This window comes from Oreochromis niloticus, linkage group LG8 (genome assembly GCF_001858045.2).
Source record: "Oreochromis niloticus isolate F11D_XX linkage group LG8, O_niloticus_UMD_NMBU, whole genome shotgun sequence".
In the NCBI taxonomy this organism is placed as follows: domain Eukaryota; kingdom Metazoa; phylum Chordata; class Actinopteri; order Cichliformes; family Cichlidae; genus Oreochromis; species Oreochromis niloticus.
In genome coordinates this window covers 10848515-10865878 of record NC_031973.2, presented here as the reverse complement: position 1 = coordinate 10865878, position 17364 = coordinate 10848515, and the positions used below count along the sequence as shown (strand labels likewise).

Genomic DNA, 17364 nt, shown 5'->3' with positions numbered 1-17364 from the left:
CCTGTGCCCATACAAACACACTCACACAAAATCCCAACAAATTTTCTATTTCCAGATACCTAGAAACATCACAGCGAAGAACAAATAAGAACAGAGACCATGTTTCTTCCTGGAAGTGGTTCAGTGACAGAGACAGTGAAAGCAGGTGCTGTCACTGCTCTGGGAGTCAGAAAAAGCCCAAAAGTAATAAGATCTGAGGGGATAGAAAAAGGTAAAGAGTTGGGTGAGATTACTTGGCAGAGTCTAGCGTGACACTCTTGGAGTGATATGCTGTGCGGAAGGCACACTCTGTTCTGGGATCTGTCTCAAAGTCCTGACTCTGTCAGTCTTACACTGTGTTTATGGGGAGAAAATAGTTTTAAAGAGGGCATCCACTATGGTCTCAGAAAAACTGATTGAAGGCTACAGGGGCTATCGCCAGAAGGTAGTACTGAAAGCAACAAGAAGACCTTTAATAAGATTGAGGCAGGATGAGAAACAGGGCACTTTATGCAATCAGGCAGCTTAACAAAAGCGAGGTGGTGTTGCAGCAATTGCCCCATTTCTCCAACAGTAACTAGACCAGAGAACTGAAAGGGCTTCTGCATTATAGTCTAAGTCCTTGCTGTGAGCAGAAACTTCAGTGCCAGGCAAGCCAGACAATAACCTGCAATTGCCGCCCCACTCTAAGCATAGTGGTCAGAGAATTACATGGGCTTAAAGGAAAAGGATTTACATGGACGGGTGCACAGTGAAGCAAGAATGGAAAAGGTTGGGGATAAAAGGTGTCATAAGACAGAAAAGGTAGGCATGAATGATACGATGAGACTTGTTAAAGACTGTCCTTTATTTATATATGAGCTCATTTCTGCTTAGTTAAATAAGTGTGTAGCATGCAGATAGATAGGTGCTGATTCACCTGACAGAGTGCAACCCTTTGTTTATCTCAGTAACAATCACTGCGAGGTCAGTAGCTTTACAGGTCAGTAAAACAGGACAGCATTAATCCATTTATCAGATATTCTGCAGATTAGCCTGCAGCGCGCGCGCTTCTGGGATCTGTAGTCCAGAGTGACGATTTTCTGAATTCTTTCGAGTCATTTACACAGTGTGCATGAAGGTCTTCATATATCAAAGGCCTCTGTTATTAGACTCGGTGGTGCTGAAATCAAAGCTTGACCTCAGAGTAATGCGCCCTTTCTAGCAACCGGTAGCACCTCATTTCCCTCAAACCCCTGCCGTGCGTCACGGTCAGCGCGCGTACCCTGCGGCCCCCCATGTGCCCAAGGCGACCGGGCAACCGTAAGGTGTGAAGTGAGAGTTGACACAGCGCCCGACACTGCAGGCCTGAGCGAAACCGGCCCCCTCTGCGCTCAGGGCTTTGCCCGGCTCAATTAGCGTGACATACTTTCCTCTGTGATCGCTTGCCTTCCGCCCGGCTTCTGGACACAGCGGATTATGCCCACTAACTTCGGCTGCGCACTTCCGAGGAGGCACAACAAAAAGGTTTTCTTCACCATTTTACACACAGTTTCAACAGAAAAGTGACTTGTATGACAGCGGAAATGACTGTGGGCAGGGATATGGCTGAGTTTATTCCTCAGAAGAAGATTGTGTACAATGGCTTGCTGCCTTACTCTGACCGGTTGGACCGGGAGGCCACGGAACTGTTGGCGGAGATCAAAGCGAACCTGTGCAGAGCTGTCCTCCTCAGAGAGCTGTGGCCCGGGGTCGCTTTCTGGTCCAGGAAACTTTTCTCGTAAGTACTGAATCAAGGTTGGCGTATGATTAGACTACCCAAAGGTAACTTAACCCATAGCCAAAGATCCATAACAGTGGGCTTAACAATGGCCTGCATCTTAAAATAAAATTGTGACAGAGTTAAGCAAAGTTCATCAGATTGTTACATTCGATTGTTACATTTGGAATAGACTGCAATCTGTCTGTGGTTAGAGGTGGAAAAACTTTAAAAGTGTCCTTTGCTGTATTCTTAAGTGTGGAGTTCCAGGAATGTTAGTGCACAGAAGCATTTAAAGAAGCAGCTACTTGGTGTTATTGACCTGTCTGCCTTAAGAGGACATCAGGGCATAGTGTTCTGCCTTATAACTTTAATTAAAGGCTGAACCTTAATTCACTGTGTGACTTGGCATAAGCTCAAGTTCAATAGATTAGGTTTGGTGTTGAGACAGTGGTACACTGTAGCTGTGTAAGCCTATTCACTGTTTCAGAATATGGGTTAAGTGTAGGAAGTAGGAAGTGATCGTCTGTTCGCTCAGTGTCCCCTCTCACCCTTAGGTTTCTAAAGCTGTACGGCCGCAGGTTCAGCAAAGATGACCACATCCTCTTCATCAAGCTGCTCTATGAGTTGGTCACGCTCCCAAACCTGGAGCCACACATGATGCAGAGCTATGCCAGGCTGCTCATTCAGCTTCTCAAGTGGGTGTGAACACAAATGTACACAAATTTAAATGGGGATGTTGGGGTGGGGGGGTCATGGCAAATCATAAAATCCTCTCAGAAAAAATACCACGAGCTGAATATTGGTTTGAAATTAAAAGAGTTATGATGAATTTAACTGTCGACAGACCTTTTGCCTCCATGAACACGTATTAGGAGGCAACTCGTGTGTAATGGCACTTACAAATTGCATCTGAAAAAAAGATCATTTTTCAATGCAATGCATGGGAAGACGAGTTTCAGGGCCTAGATGGAAAGAAGAATAGATGCAATGCTGCACAGTAAAACAAACATGATAAAACATGCCAGAAATACATATACTCCATATGATAAGTATTGTACAGCATTTTTATGGCAATGAAAGCCACCATCACGCTGAGGAGAAAGCTTAACTCCTCTGCATGATCCTCTATTTTTCTTTGTTTTAGTAAAATGAGAACAGAAAGCCGTACGATTGGTAAACATCACTGCGCCATAAGGGGTGTGACATGTTAAAGTGAAATTTTGCACTTACTTGTATGCCATTTGTAACACAGTCATTTGATGAGTCAAAGCATTTGCAGAGCCGAGGGGGGGAAAAAATCAAATCAAATCATTTTAGAAAATGCTGCATCTGTGTCTGAGCCTGAACCTGAATCACAAATCAATTATTAAAAAATAAATAATGATAAATAAGCTCAAAATTTTCACCCATTGGGTTTAAAATCACAAATTTGAACTTAAAATATAGAAGTTAAATCTGCCCTTTGTCAATAAATGGTATGAAACAGAACAAAGGATCTCAGCTAAACATCTCCTTTGCTCTTATGTGTTTCCCAGATACCAATAAATACCAGATAATCCTCTGAAATGTCAAGTGGAAGTTTAAAGTAGCGTAAAATGTTGATACTTGGTTGGTATATTGTGTTAATACCTTACAACCATAGAGCAGAAGTGTAAATGTCCTTACACGCACAAATGCACTCAATCAGACACTCTGAAAGTAAGTACAAGGGACAATAAAGCATGCTGGCTTAACATTTATTACTCTTTAAGCGATGCTTTTGTCTCTCAGATCAGATTTGTCACTTCTCCAGCGACTGTAGGGTTTTCTCCAAGACGGTCACATTAATCACTTCCAATTTGTCACCAGTTGTTTTCAGGATTTTCACATCCATCACAAAACAGCCTCTTAATGTAGACGTCATTTGTCTGAGTGTTTTCCATTAGATGAAAAGAGAAAGATCTGGGCTAAGCGTATATGAAGTGCCAGGTTTCAAAGCTGAGAGATGAGCATCAGGTCTCAAAAGGCTGCTTTTTTTTTCTCATCTTTTGGATTTCGCCGTCATTTTCCCGATTGTCTTTTCTTTCCTTCATTTTTCACATCTCCCAACTGAGAGTTTGTTCCATAGTTGTTAGATGAATAAGTGGGGAGGATTTAGAGGTTGTGGAAATCATGCATATTCTCAACTGCACAGACTCTCAACCTATTTCTGAGGTTCAATCCCTTAAAAACTGTGATTTTACAAAGAGCAAAGTAATACAAAAGCACAAAGAGAGCAAAGTGGAAGTTCTCAGGAGGATTAAAAAAACGGCTCCTTTTTAAGCTTAGAGTTCTCATAAGGGGCACACCATTACTGTGCAATCTAAAAGCTTAACAAGGTGTTTAAAAGAAAACAACAAAAAGTAAAGTCAATGCATGGTTAGCCTGCAGAAAGCCAATTATGCCCACTGCTAGATCTTAAACATGTCTAATTTTTTTCTCAGTGGAGAGTGTTATGAATGTTGGATCATGAGTATTTTATACCAAGTGAATCTACGCCTGCAAATTACTAATGCCTGCTGCTGTCAGTCCAGTTATGCATTATTGAATACAAAGAATCACAGCGTTGTGTTTGCACACATGCCAATAAGATGGCAGTTATCATGCTGAGTGCAGCCTGTGAGGCAGTGACTCATTTTCTCCACGATTACAGACTCTTTCAGACACCCTGTAGTCTTTCACTTCAATATAACATTATTATTATTAGAGAGTTTTCAAAGGCTTAAATATCTAATAACCTACCAGGACCCTTGTAAAAGCATTATAAATAGGCCAGACAGCTGATAACGGACTTCTTTTTCAAACAGGAAGAAAGAACTTCTATCAAGGGATGACCTCCAGCTGCCGTGGCGGCCGCTCTATGATCTCTACGAGAGGGTCTTCTACTCCAAAACCGAGCACCTTGGGCTCATCTGGTTCCCTAAGTATGAAGCTTTATATTTAATTGTAGCTGTTGTGACATATGGTAAAGTTTAGAATCAAGATATGTGTTTTGAATTAAGGAAGAATGCGTACACAGTAGGAAACCTGCTTTCTTTCCTGCCAAAAATGACATGAGAAGATTGATGCCACTTTCATGTCTGTGTGTTAAATATGAAGCTACTTACAACAGTAAACACAAAACCAGCAAACCGGCAAACTCAAAGGCTCAGTTTCTGAGACATGGATTATGCCTAATCCTAGAATAAATACTTTTTTTCAAATGAGATCTTCATTGTATTTCTCCTTTAGTCTAGGACTAGGCCTAATCCATGACTGGGAAAAAGGGTGAGGGAGTAGAAACAATGAGAAACAGCTTGCTGGGCTCTCTGAACCGAAGGTATCAAACTCATTTTAGGCAACCGGCTTCTTCCAGCTCAAGATTATCCCACATTGGCCAGGCTCCTAAAACCTTTTCATAATCACCTATTAAAAAATATTTTTTCCCTTTCTCAAGAACTGCAAGTACACACTGAACAGTTTGTTGTAGTTACAAACAAAGACTACTGTAAGTTAAACCACTTGATTTAACCAGTGTAGTGTTGTAGGCAATGTGTAATTCTTAATTTTTTTGGTAGTAAGCCTACAAAAGTCAACAGACTTCGACCCTCCAGTTTTGACATTAACACTTCAGAGAACTATTCTCATGATAAACATCCATACAGTGACAATCCTATTATGATATCTTCCATATCTGTGCTTTTTACACTCTGCAAAATCATCCAGTGGGCCACATTAGACTCTTTGTGGTTTCTGGCCTACAGGTATATGTTCGACATTAATAGACTACACTGATCATAACTACAGTACCTACCAGCATCACAGTTGTTTTACTGAGGTATTGTGCTGGACCAGTAACATCCTTGTGTGGTTGACATGAGGAAACCTTTCCTAAAGAACATAGACTGTAGCCAAGGCTTTTCACTCCATTTGCACCGGTTACTAACTGGCCACTTTGATAGGTACACATCTTCAACTGCTCTTTAACACCAATTATCTAATCAGGTAATCCAATGGCAGCAGCTCGATCTATTTAGGCATGTACAGTCTGCTGAGGTTCAAACCAAGCATCAGAATGGGGAAGAAAGGTGATAAAAATGACTTAGAAACTGGCATGGTTGGTGTTGCCAGATGGCTTGGTCTGAGTATTTCAGAAACCGCTGATCTACTGGGATTTTCCCACAAACTCATCTCTGAGGTTTCCAGAGAACGGTCTGAAAAAGAGAAAAAAGACAGTGAATGGCAATTCTCTGGTTGAAAATGCATTCTCTTGCATGCACAAGAGAATCTCTGAAGGCACATCACATCAACCCACATGAGCTATAGCAACAGAAGACCACACCCAATGTCACTCTACATTTGCACAGGCTCACCAAAGTTGGACAACAGAAGATTGGGAAAATGTTGCCTAATCTGACGAGTCGCAGTTTCTGATGCAACATTCAGGTGGCATAAAAAAAAAGAAAGCATGGATCCATTCTGCCCTGTGTCATATAGAGAGCAGAATGGTGATATAATGTTGTGGAGGATGTTTTCTTGGCACACTTTGGGCCCCTTAGTACCGACTGGGGATCGATGAGACACCACAGCCTGTTTGAGTATTGTTGCTGACCATGTCCTTCCCTTTGTGACCATAGTGTAGCCCATCTTGGCTGCTTCCAGCAGGATAATATGCCATGTCACAAAGCTCAAATCCTCTTAAACTGGCTTCTTGAACGTGACAGTCCCTGAACTCAATCCAATAGAGCACCTTTGGGATGTGGAGCAAGAGATTCACATCACGGATGTGCAGTCGACAAATCCACAGCGGCTGTGTGATACTATCATGTTAATATGGACCGAAATCTCTGAAGAATTTTTCCAGCACCTTGTTAAATCTTTACCACAAAGAATTAAGTGTCTCAGGAGTGGATATTGCATTCCATTAAAAAGCAGTATCACTCCTTATAATTCACCCAGTGGCCGCACTGGAAACTTGCAGCTGTGTAATCACCATCAAAGGTCTTCCTGCTTTACTGTTTGAAATATTTTATATTTGGATTTGGGTTCTGTTTTATGGCTTGGAAAAAGTACTGACTTGTAATCAGACCGCACTATGACCACACCCATCACCAAAGTGAGGCTTTGTTTGGATGTTATGTACATACCTGTTATGTTTTGTTACTGTGTATTGCCTGGTTGCGATGCTGTTGTGTGTGTGACATAATCTGTTGCCAGATACACACAGTCACACACAAACTCATAAAGAGAAAACAATACCAGCCATGCAGTCACAGCTGGTACAAATCTGAGTTGTGGTCTGAATGTTGAAGGTTTGTTTATTCGTGATGAGGACATGTGGATCTCACAGCATAGCTAAGACACACGCACACGCTCACACCTCCTCTCTGTGCTTATTTGCAGCTCCGTGGACCACATTTTGAAAGCTTTGATCAAAAGCTGCAGACTGTAAGTCTCATCCTCTGTGATCACGTAATTTGGGCAGCAGATAATGTGCTGCTTTGATCTTCAGTTGAGCGATGTACTGTAGATCAGTGTGTATATTTGCACCTTCAGCCATCTTTGCTTGTCTGCATCTATTTGTGCTCATGTCTGTCTTTGCTATATGTGTGTTTCTGCGTATCTTTTAATGATTTTTCTTAGGTATTTCCCTGCATCATCCACCAAAGAGATGCTGGATGAGTGGCGCCCCCTGCTGTGTGTGTTTGACGTGGTCATGCAGAAGGCCATCAGCAACATGGAGCTGTTCCTGCCTACCATCATGCCCCCGGAGGAACACAGCCAGGGCTTCCAGTAAGTGGGCCAACTTGAATGGCTCTGGTTTGAAACAGTGTTATCCTCCAAGTACAGCTTGTCAGAGCCAGAGCTGACACAAAGGGTACAGAAAGAGGTACAATATGTTTAACTTGTTAGGAAATCTCAGCATTTAAGGGATTTGGCTTTTTCTTGTAATGTTCAAAATGCATTGCCTTAAGAGTCATGTATAGCCACATTTTCAGGCTCTGTAAGCATTTACACCTTTGCTCCTGGGAGCTTTAATGAATAGTGTTCCTCTTGCATCAGCAGTGCTTCCTTGCTCTCTTTGTTTTGCTAATATTTTGCTTTTTTTGGAAAATCTTTGCCCCTCTTTCTCTGCACTCTTCACGGTCATGTTCCAGCTACCAAGCCTCTTCAAAGCCTTCAGTGCATTCTTTAGTTCATTCACTCCTTTGCAAACTATTTGTCTGGATTTATTCTTGGATTCATAAGTACTTTCTGCACAGTTTCCACAATACATCATCTTTAATACTCTATTTTTCCACTTCAGTTTTTTTTTCTCTTTCTCATCCAGAATATAGAGGGGAGCGAATGAGTTCATATTTTGGGGAACCTGAGATTGATGAGGGGGATAAAGCCTCAGGTGTATGTGTCATTGGGTGTGAGTGTAATGGTCTGTTTTCTTCATATGTGTGTGTTTTCAGGTTGTGGTTTGATGAATTAATGAATCTTTGGATGTCGTTGCAAAATCAGCCAAGCTGGGAAGGGGTAAGACACAAACACACACACACACACATGCGTTCAATACCTCAGGCACTTTTTGCTCTTTCTGAAATCATTTGACACTTAGTTTTAAAAACTGTTCACTGGCTTGAAAGTGGAATTCTTTAAGCCACAGCGAAGTCAAAATTAATGAAAATTCCACCTCTCAAATTTCTTCTTAAATCTGTCACACCAAGCGGCAGATTTTTAAAAAGATTTTTAATTTATTGTGTGATGGATCATACAGCTTTCCATTTTTCTAAAAGTGAAGAGTAATTCCAAATGACACAGATTTCTACATTTCCCGATGGCGATGATTGAAATGTTGTTAAAGGATTGTCAGTTTCCACTCAGCACGTAGATAAGATTTTCCATTTTGGCTTCAACTCAGCCTCATGGGCCACAGCGGCCTGGCTTTCCTTCTCTCTTCTTCACCATCTCATCTCCTTTTTTTCCATTTTTTTTGATGACACATTTCACTTGTGGAAACATCCTTTGTCCTCACAGTGAATGTTTGCCTAATGTTCTCTTACAGCACTTAGTGAACCTGTTTGCTCGCCTTGCCAATGATAACATAGGCTACGTGGACTGGACCCCTTATATTCCCACAGTGAGTCATTAGCAGAATTATGTGTGTATACAAGTGTTCCCGTAAATGTGTTTTACTGGGAACTCCTGGGCTGTGTGAGAGCAGTGGAACTATTGTTTGTGTATGTGCATGTCTGGATAGATCTTCACCAGGATCCTGCGAAGTCTGAACCTTCCAGTTGGGGTCAGTCAGATGGTGTCGCCTCGGTATCTTACCAACTCCTATGACATTGGATACATAGTGTTGTGGGTGACAGCACTTCTGGTACGCAGTCTTTAGATTTTCCTGGCAAAATCTGTAAGAAAAAAACATTTACATTTCATTGCAGCTGATTATTTTGCTCTTTTATATACCCCTGCAGGGTGGACCAGGAAACCCTGCACAGAAAGAGCTGACCTGCCTCTTCAACAGCATTGCGTCCTTCTACCATCCATCCAATCACGGTCGCTGGCAGGTAAGCCTCTTCTTCTCACTCGCATGCATGTGCAACTCCATCTTCGGTTCCTCATTTGATTTATCGCCTGTCATTCAGGACTTGGCTGGCTCTCTTTACACAGCAGATTAATAACAGAAGGAAATCTCAGATCTGCTCACAGCAGACTGTGTGAATGTGGCTCTGGGTGATAATTCTTATGTCTAATGTGTGTACGCAGTCTCGACTGATGAGGCTGCTTCAGCGTCTTCCAGCGAGCGTTGTGCGCCGTGTGCACCGGGAACGCCACGCTTCCCCTTGCTGGATCACACTGGTCCCTGAGCATCAACAGTTAACAGATGCCGATCTGCAGGAGTTCACCCGCAGTCTCACTGGAGCCGCCCTTCTGGCTATGTTCAGGTACTGCACTCTGGTGGCTGTTAGCCCAAATGAAGGCTTTAAATAGGAGCTATTACTGTCACTAGCATTGTTTTATTCATTATTCAAAATGATCCCTATTTTCTTATACTGGAGCTTGGTTCTGCCCCTCAGTTCATCCACTGTCTGAAACAAGCTGTTTTGGCTTAAATGCCTTCTTCTGATTGGCTGCCCCTTACAGCCAAAAGAACAGCAAGTAGGTGGGGCTTCAAAGAGAGACAAGAACTGAAAAGAGCTGTATGAAAGTGGATGTTTAGAGTAGTCTGAAGTCCAAGCCACTGGTTCCCAGGGACTACATGTGCTTACCTCAGTGTTTGAAACTTTGACTATGTTAAATAGGAACATCTGTAATGATGTAAAAATGACAGAAAAAAAGGAAAAGCATAATGGGTCCCCTTTAAACTGCTTTTCTACACAGTTCACTTGTGATACATACATGTGTGCATGCATAGGGCTACAGTACAGATGTAAATACAGGCATACCAATACACACACTCACATGCTGTTCCTAATTTTGACTTGACTTGATAAGCTTATACAGTGACTTCTCCATAAATCTGGACATTTTTTCTCCCAACAGCTGGATCACTACACTAACAAAATATTAACTTCCTATCATTAAGCAAGCGAGAAAATAATCAAGCTGTGCTAATTGCTATGAACATGAAACACAGCAAAACAACACGAGCGGCTTTTAAAGCCAAGCGTACGAAAAAAGCACCAAACAAATAGTACAACAGGAAATTATGAGCAAAAAAAGTCAAAACAGCGGAAACAAACAAATGAGCATTAATGAAAAGCCCCCCCACAAAGAATAAATAGTGATTATATTAGATGTTAGGTAGAGCCACTCTGTAAAAATAGTTTGTAACATGACATTTAAAACAAAGACAGTGCAAGCGACCCTGTGTGGGAAGGCCGATAGAAATGATATCCACTCATGCAGAAATAGTTACCATAGGTGTCGTTGTGGGTGTTGGTGTGAGCAGTCTGTTGCATAGTTTGAGCCAATTAACGGTCTTGCTCACCGGAGTTTAATGACCAGAATTTCTCCAGACTTTCTTTTATTTTTTTGAGCCAAAATTCAGGTTCACAAATAGATTTGGAATAGAATAGATCTTCCAACTATCCTTTTTGCCTCGATGATAACATTGCTTTTGTTTCGAATATCACAGCTACCAAAAGTGTCCAGCTAATATGAAGATCGGCAGGTCAGCCTTTGGATCCCTAAAACCTCCAAACATCAAGGTTAAAACTGGCTTAAGACAAAAGGTGTTACAAATTCATGAGTCATATTGTGTTTGCTTTGGTGTCTCAAGTCATCATATCAATGTTCCCTGGGTTGTAACTATGTAAACAGCCAACAAACACACCATCTGAATAATTGCCTGCCAGTTATCTAACTGCTGTGTCTCGCTAATGAGTTCAGTCGCTTCGCATCCTCGGCCTCTGCCTAATCTGGACAAAGACAGGTCATCTGTGATTAGCTGTCTACGTGTGTTGTTGTTGTTGTTGTCGCTGCATTGCATGTGCAGACTGTTCATCTGCCCTCTCCTGGTGATTTGCAGTAAAACTGACAGTACAGATGCAGCGTACGCTCTTCAGAACCTGGCTCTCCTCACACCAGAGCTTGTCATACCACCTGTTCTTGAGAAGTAAGTATATGGATATCAGCCATCAAGCCTTTTGATGTACTGTCAAAAACATGCTGGTGTAACATCATTAATATTAATGATTTTTTTGCTGCTTTTTATCATTCTTTGCCTGACTTTGATGTGCTGTCTAAGTTTTAGTGAATATAAAAGGAAAGTATAATGTTGGGAAAAAAAGTTATTTACATAGGAAACTGTTTGACGTTACATTTGTTTTGATTTGTGAAATTAAGCAGTATTGGCAGTATTAGTTATAAATACTGCTTGCTAGATGCATGATAATATAGAAAATCTTAACTCTGGATCATTATTCAATATTTAGATAGAAACATCTTTTTATATGATATCCAAATTGATGTGTGCAAAACTGTTGACCTACCCCTTAGTTTTAGATATTTTGTTGAGTGGTGTTGAGCAGTCATTCTTCAGGCCTTCTGAAAGTCTTTAAAAATTGCTTTTTCTCTCCTTTTTCAGTCCAGTCTTTGTACCTACTGTAACCATTTTTCAGTGGAATATTTTGTTTTTAAAAATTTGTTCCCATTTCTTTGGTTGATTCTTCAAAAAATGATAAAAAGGTGCAAAATCAGAAATGATTTTGACACAAAAATGTGTTTGCAAAGTGCTGTTAGCTGAAAACGGCATATGTGTGGTGTGCAGTGTGTGCAGTGTATCCTTAAAAAATTTGAGGAAACTGGACAAATGGAGGACAGGGGCAGAAGTGGCACACCTAATAAACTGTCTGCATAAGATGGGCAGTATCTGAAAATCATGTCCTTAAGAAATAAGGGAAAAAATCCAGCAGCTGAGCTGCTACAGACCTCCAGTTGATCCACTGACTAAAGCTTCATTACTAATGATCTCAATGGACGGGTGGCTGTCGAGAAATGGTAAATGGCCTGTAGGTATAGCGCTTTACTCAGTCCCTAAGGACCCCAAAGCGCTACATTGGAGCCACAGCTGCCCTGGGGCGCACTGACAGAGGCGAGGCTGCCGGACACTGGCGCCACTGGGCCCTCTGACCACCACCAGTAGGCAAACATGGGGTTAGTATCTTGCCCAAGGATATTTGGCATGGAGCCAGGAGGCAGCCTGGGATCGAACCACCGACCGTCTGATTGGTGGCGGACCTGCTCTACCACCTGAGCTACAGCCACCCCGTGAAGCCATTCTTAAGGAAGTGAAACAGGAAGAAAAAGTTGAGGGATGTGAAATTACAGAAGAATTGGACTGAAAATCAGTGGCACCAAATCTTATGAATGAATTTTTCTAGTTTAAATCTTTAGCTATATTTAGCTAAATTTAGCCATCTGTCACACAGTGGAGGCTCTGTCGTGGTTTGGGGTTTCCACTAGTGGTGTAGGAGATCTCGTGAAACTCATGTAAATATGAATTCAGAAAAAAACAGTGAGATTTTAATAATTTAAATAATACTATTTAATACTAGAAAGCATCTAAGTGGCAACAGCTGCATTTTTATTTTCATGACGATAATGCCAAACACACTGCCAGTGCAGTGAAAAGTAGAAAGTGGATACAGTGAATTAAAAAAACACACAATCAGAATACTATCAGTCATAGATTGGCCCCCAGAGCCTGAACTTCAGTATTATTGTAGCAGTGTGGGATCATCATGGTATAACTGACATAACAAATAGCAGCCAACATCTAAAGAAGAGCTTTGAAGGTTTCAGTAAATTACTATTTCCCATTTTCCTAGCAAAATATATCTATCTCATATTTCATATTTTTATACTGATGTCCATTAAAATGCACTGTCACTTTACACAAAAATCAAAATTAATAATAATTAATGTACACTTTTATTTAGAAACTCAACATGCACTGTCCCTTTTATCCAAACTCTTTTTGTATTATTTGTCATCCTTGTGTCTCACGTACAACAGAACCTATGCAGCAATGGAGACCCTGACTGAGCCGCACACCCTCACTGCCACCCTCAGCTGCATGATTGGGATGGCTCGCAGTCTTGTTTCCCCTAACAACCGTTACCCAGAGGGCCGTGCGCACGTGCTCCCACTGCTTATGGGCTCTCTGCCAGGCGTGGACCCCAATGACTTTAGCAAGTGTATGGTGAGTAATTGATGCGTTGATGAGTAATGAAGAAGAATTGTTAGACAAGTAGACAATGCAGCTCTCACTGATTAAATTCCCTTTTTTGTTGCATATTCAGGTCTGTCCAATTAATAATTCCTGAAAGTGGAATGAATAGCTCGGTTTGAAGAACTTTGCAATTAATGCGGTTCAGTCTTCAGTTTCTGCTTGAATTGTAAAATGGATTGGTTCCCTCTTCTAGTGTGCTCATTTTCTTCAGACTATATTAATCCATCACACCAGAATAAATTAGTACGTTTGAAAAAGTTATTGCAGCGACATCTGGTGAGGTATTTAACATGCAGCGTGATCATGTCAGATGATGTAAATTGATCAGTTGCACCTGCTGTGTCTCTCTGTCCAGATAACGTTCCAGTTCATCACCACCTTCACCACTCTGGTGCCTTTAGTGGATTGTTCGTCTGCTCCCTCCCAGCGCAATGATCTCACAGAGGTATGCACATGATACACATTAACAAAGATTAACTAAACATAATGGAGAGTCTAAAATCACATATTGATGAGCCAAAAGTTTTTGTAACTCGGGGCTATCTTGTGCTTTTGGCATTTACTCTTAAAACTCTGGGATAAATTGGCATCCACTACAGCACTTAAACCGCCTACAATTAGAAGTTAAACCTTTGGGATTTTAACAGAATTAGACAACAATTATTTTATAAGAGAAGAAGTAAAAGAAGAAGAAAAAACTTTCCCTTTCTACACTGAATTACAATATTTGGAGGATCCATATGACGTTCGTCAATATGTTTCTGTTGGTTTTTTTCTGTTGCAACGTTGTAGCTTGATTTTGTCCAAAAGCAAAAATGGTCTACTGTTATTTTAGGAATACCTAAACCATGGGTTTGAGTATTATGTCCATGTTGTGATATTAAACATTTCATTACTGTGCTTAGCACAAAAATAGAAATACTGAATAAGTGAAGAGACACTCCCCAAACTCATCATACACCTTTCTACTGCTGGATTGGACCCACTTTCACCTCCAGAATCACCTTTAGTCGTCATGGCATGGCCATGGTATTACAGCAGAAATCAAGACTCATCAGACCAGGCAGCATCTTTCCTAATCCAATTTTGGTGACCCTATTCCTGGTTGCAGCCTCACTTGCCTGTTCACAGCTGACCAGAGTAGGACCTACTCTTCTAGTCTTCTGCTGCTGCAACTCATTTACTTTACATTTCGACATGCATTCAGAGATGCTCTTCTGAATATCTTGGCTGTAACGAGCACTCTTTAAAATTACTTTTCCCTTCCTGTCAGCTCCAAATGTGGATATTTCCCTCAGACCTCTGGTATCAATAAGGTATTTTCACCCAGAGAACTGATTCTCACTGAATATTTTATCTTTTTTGGACCATTTTCTCTAAACCCTTACTTGGGAAAATCCCAGTAGAGCAGCAATTTCTTAAAATACTCAGAGCAGTCTGTCTTGCACCAACAACCATGTCACCATCACCTTTCTTCCCCATTCTGATGCTCAGCTTGGACGTCCGCCGGTCATGTTGGTCATATCTACAAGCCTAAATATACCGAGTTGTAGCCATGTGATTGGCTGATAACTAGATAACTGCATTAATGAGCAAATTAACTGGTGAGCTGTGAGTTTGCACCATTATTAGACCAGTTTACTGCAGTGCACTAAGCAGTCAGCCCATTGTTTAAAGGGCGTATTAGCCTCAGCATATGTTTGGATGCTTCACCAACATTGCACGGCAATTATGACATAAATGTTTACCTTATGAATAATATTAAAAACAAACAAGATTTTTTTTATATTTAAAGCAACAGTGAAATCATAATTAATAAAGTCATAATTAATAGTTGCTTAATACCAGATGGTGACACTGATACTATAAAAGTGAAATATACTCTTCTTATGCCGCTCATAATAACTGAAGAAAAAGAAGCACTCATATTTACAGTCCCTTTTCCTTTTTACATCTATTGTACAGTGGGTGTCAGCCTGTGTTATAAGACACAATATTGCCACCTACATACAATACTGAGGTGTTAATTAGTTACTAGCGCTGGATATTTTACAAAACTGTAGTATCGTATTAATATAGTATTTATATAACAAATAACATCATTTCAATTCAGCGAATAATAACTATTATTATGATTAGCATTGTAATATCCCTCATTTGAATAGTAGTAACCTCAAATGATTAATTTACATTTGTTGAAAAATACTCACTACCTCACTGACAGTTTGATGAAAACACTGAAATAATTTTCATATTTCATACACTAAATGTGCAAATGGTTGCATGACATAAAACTGGCAATAGGGGAAATCACTTGCTAGGTCAACAGCAGCAACAAAATCTGCCTGCCAGAACCTTTAAAGGTCACTAATTGCGATATAGCGTGATGTTTTTAAACTGTACAGAAATCAAAGCGTAAAAACTGAGATGTGGATTTTCCTGGTAGCCAGCTGCTTCCTTCTGCTTAGTTAACCCTCCTCTTTCTGTGTCAGAGTTACACTTCAAAAGCTTTCTTCCGAGACAAGCAGACCTACAAAGAAATAAAATAACGCACTGTAGTATTCTACAAATACTAATCATCTCTATTTCTCCCTCACAGATTGAAAAGGATCTGTGTTTCGCTTCGGCTGAGTTTGAAGACTTTGTTCTGCAGTTCCTGGACAGGTAGAGATACATTAACAAGTCTGTCATTTAGTAAAGCTTTGTTGTCAGTGTCTGAATGCGAATGCGTCTCTCTGTTTGAAATGCACCAGTCTCACTGGCTCTCACGGAGAGAGGGGAAAAAAACAGCCCTTTTTTTGTTTTTTTCTCCATAGCGCTGTTGACATTTTCATTACTGCGGAGTGTTTTAAGTGTGTGCTTGTGTATTTGTGTGTGTCTTTGTGCAGGTGCTTTGCTCTGATAGACAGCAGTACCCTGGAACAGACACGAGATGAGATGGAGACGGATACTCAGACTCATTTGGAAAGCCTGGTGGAGTTGGGCCTTTCCTCCACTGTGAGCACAATCTTAACACAGTGCTCGCTGGAAATATACAAGGTAGTGCATTAATAAACACCAACACTTTCAAAGCTTTCACTCTCTCTTTAATTAAGTTTATTAATTCAGTCCCCACAGTACTCTGACCTTACCCAAACAATTCTTTATCACCTCCTAATTTAGACTGCTGACCTTAACATGGCACATATTTTCATAGCTATGCAAATGATATCCAGCTATATTTAGCTATGAAGCCACATCACACAGTTCAGCGAGTGAAAATTTAGTGGCTTGGCTTGTAATTTTCTGCTTCGAAATTCAGAGAAAACAGAACTTATTGTATTTGGCCCTAAAGCCAGATTTACTCAGGATGACATTACCTTGGCCTCCTCTGCTGCTATGCAAAAGCCTGAAGTCATTTTTTAACTAGCATATATGGTTCGCAAAAAAACTAGGCTTTCGAGTGCCTTCTCTTATCTGTGCATTGTTGTCAGAGATTGACGCATACAGTCTCTAAGTGCTGCTGGAAAACTAGTCCATGTATCTAATACATCGAGGCTTGACTATTATAATTCCTTATTATCGGGCTTTTCTAAAAGCTTTTTGAAAAGCCTCCCACTGATACAAAATGTAGCAACGCAGCATGGAGAGTACTGACAGACAATGGAAAAAGATGATCATATTTCTTCAATATCAGCTTCTTTTCACTGATTTCCTGTAAAGTCCTGACGCATTCTCATCTCAGGACGTCAAATGATGCCATTTTCAGATGCCACCTGCGTCTCACCATTACGCACAAGGTGACTTTTGGCATCGGTGCCTTGATGCATTGCCCCCGAGAGACGTTAACAGTCCTTTCTCAGAGACCTCAAAAGAGGGATGGCGGTGGGGCATAAGCCACAGGTTTATTAGTCAGGAGACCATTGTCTGCAGCTTG

General features: G+C 40.9%; 1 protein-coding gene across 1 annotated transcript in view; it reads left to right on the top strand.

The window, feature by feature from the left end:
- The first annotated feature begins 1154 nt into the window (after positions 1-1154).
- Positions 1155-17364, top strand: part of psme4b (proteasome activator subunit 4b) — a 47018-nt gene continuing 30808 nt past the window's right edge. The window contains exons 1-15 of the mRNA XM_005471420.4: positions 1155-1738; positions 2275-2415; positions 4546-4662; positions 7121-7165; positions 7361-7510; positions 8179-8242; positions 8772-8846; positions 8967-9089; positions 9187-9279; positions 9479-9657; positions 11244-11330; positions 13232-13418; positions 13804-13893; positions 16048-16112; positions 16337-16487. Coding sequence (XP_005471477.1) covers positions 1533-1738; positions 2275-2415; positions 4546-4662; positions 7121-7165; positions 7361-7510; positions 8179-8242; positions 8772-8846; positions 8967-9089; positions 9187-9279; positions 9479-9657; positions 11244-11330; positions 13232-13418; positions 13804-13893; positions 16048-16112; positions 16337-16487 — 1773 coding nt within the window. The 5' untranslated portion in view covers positions 1155-1532. The remainder of the gene's footprint in view (positions 1739-2274; positions 2416-4545; positions 4663-7120; positions 7166-7360; positions 7511-8178; positions 8243-8771; positions 8847-8966; positions 9090-9186; positions 9280-9478; positions 9658-11243; positions 11331-13231; positions 13419-13803; positions 13894-16047; positions 16113-16336; positions 16488-17364) is intronic.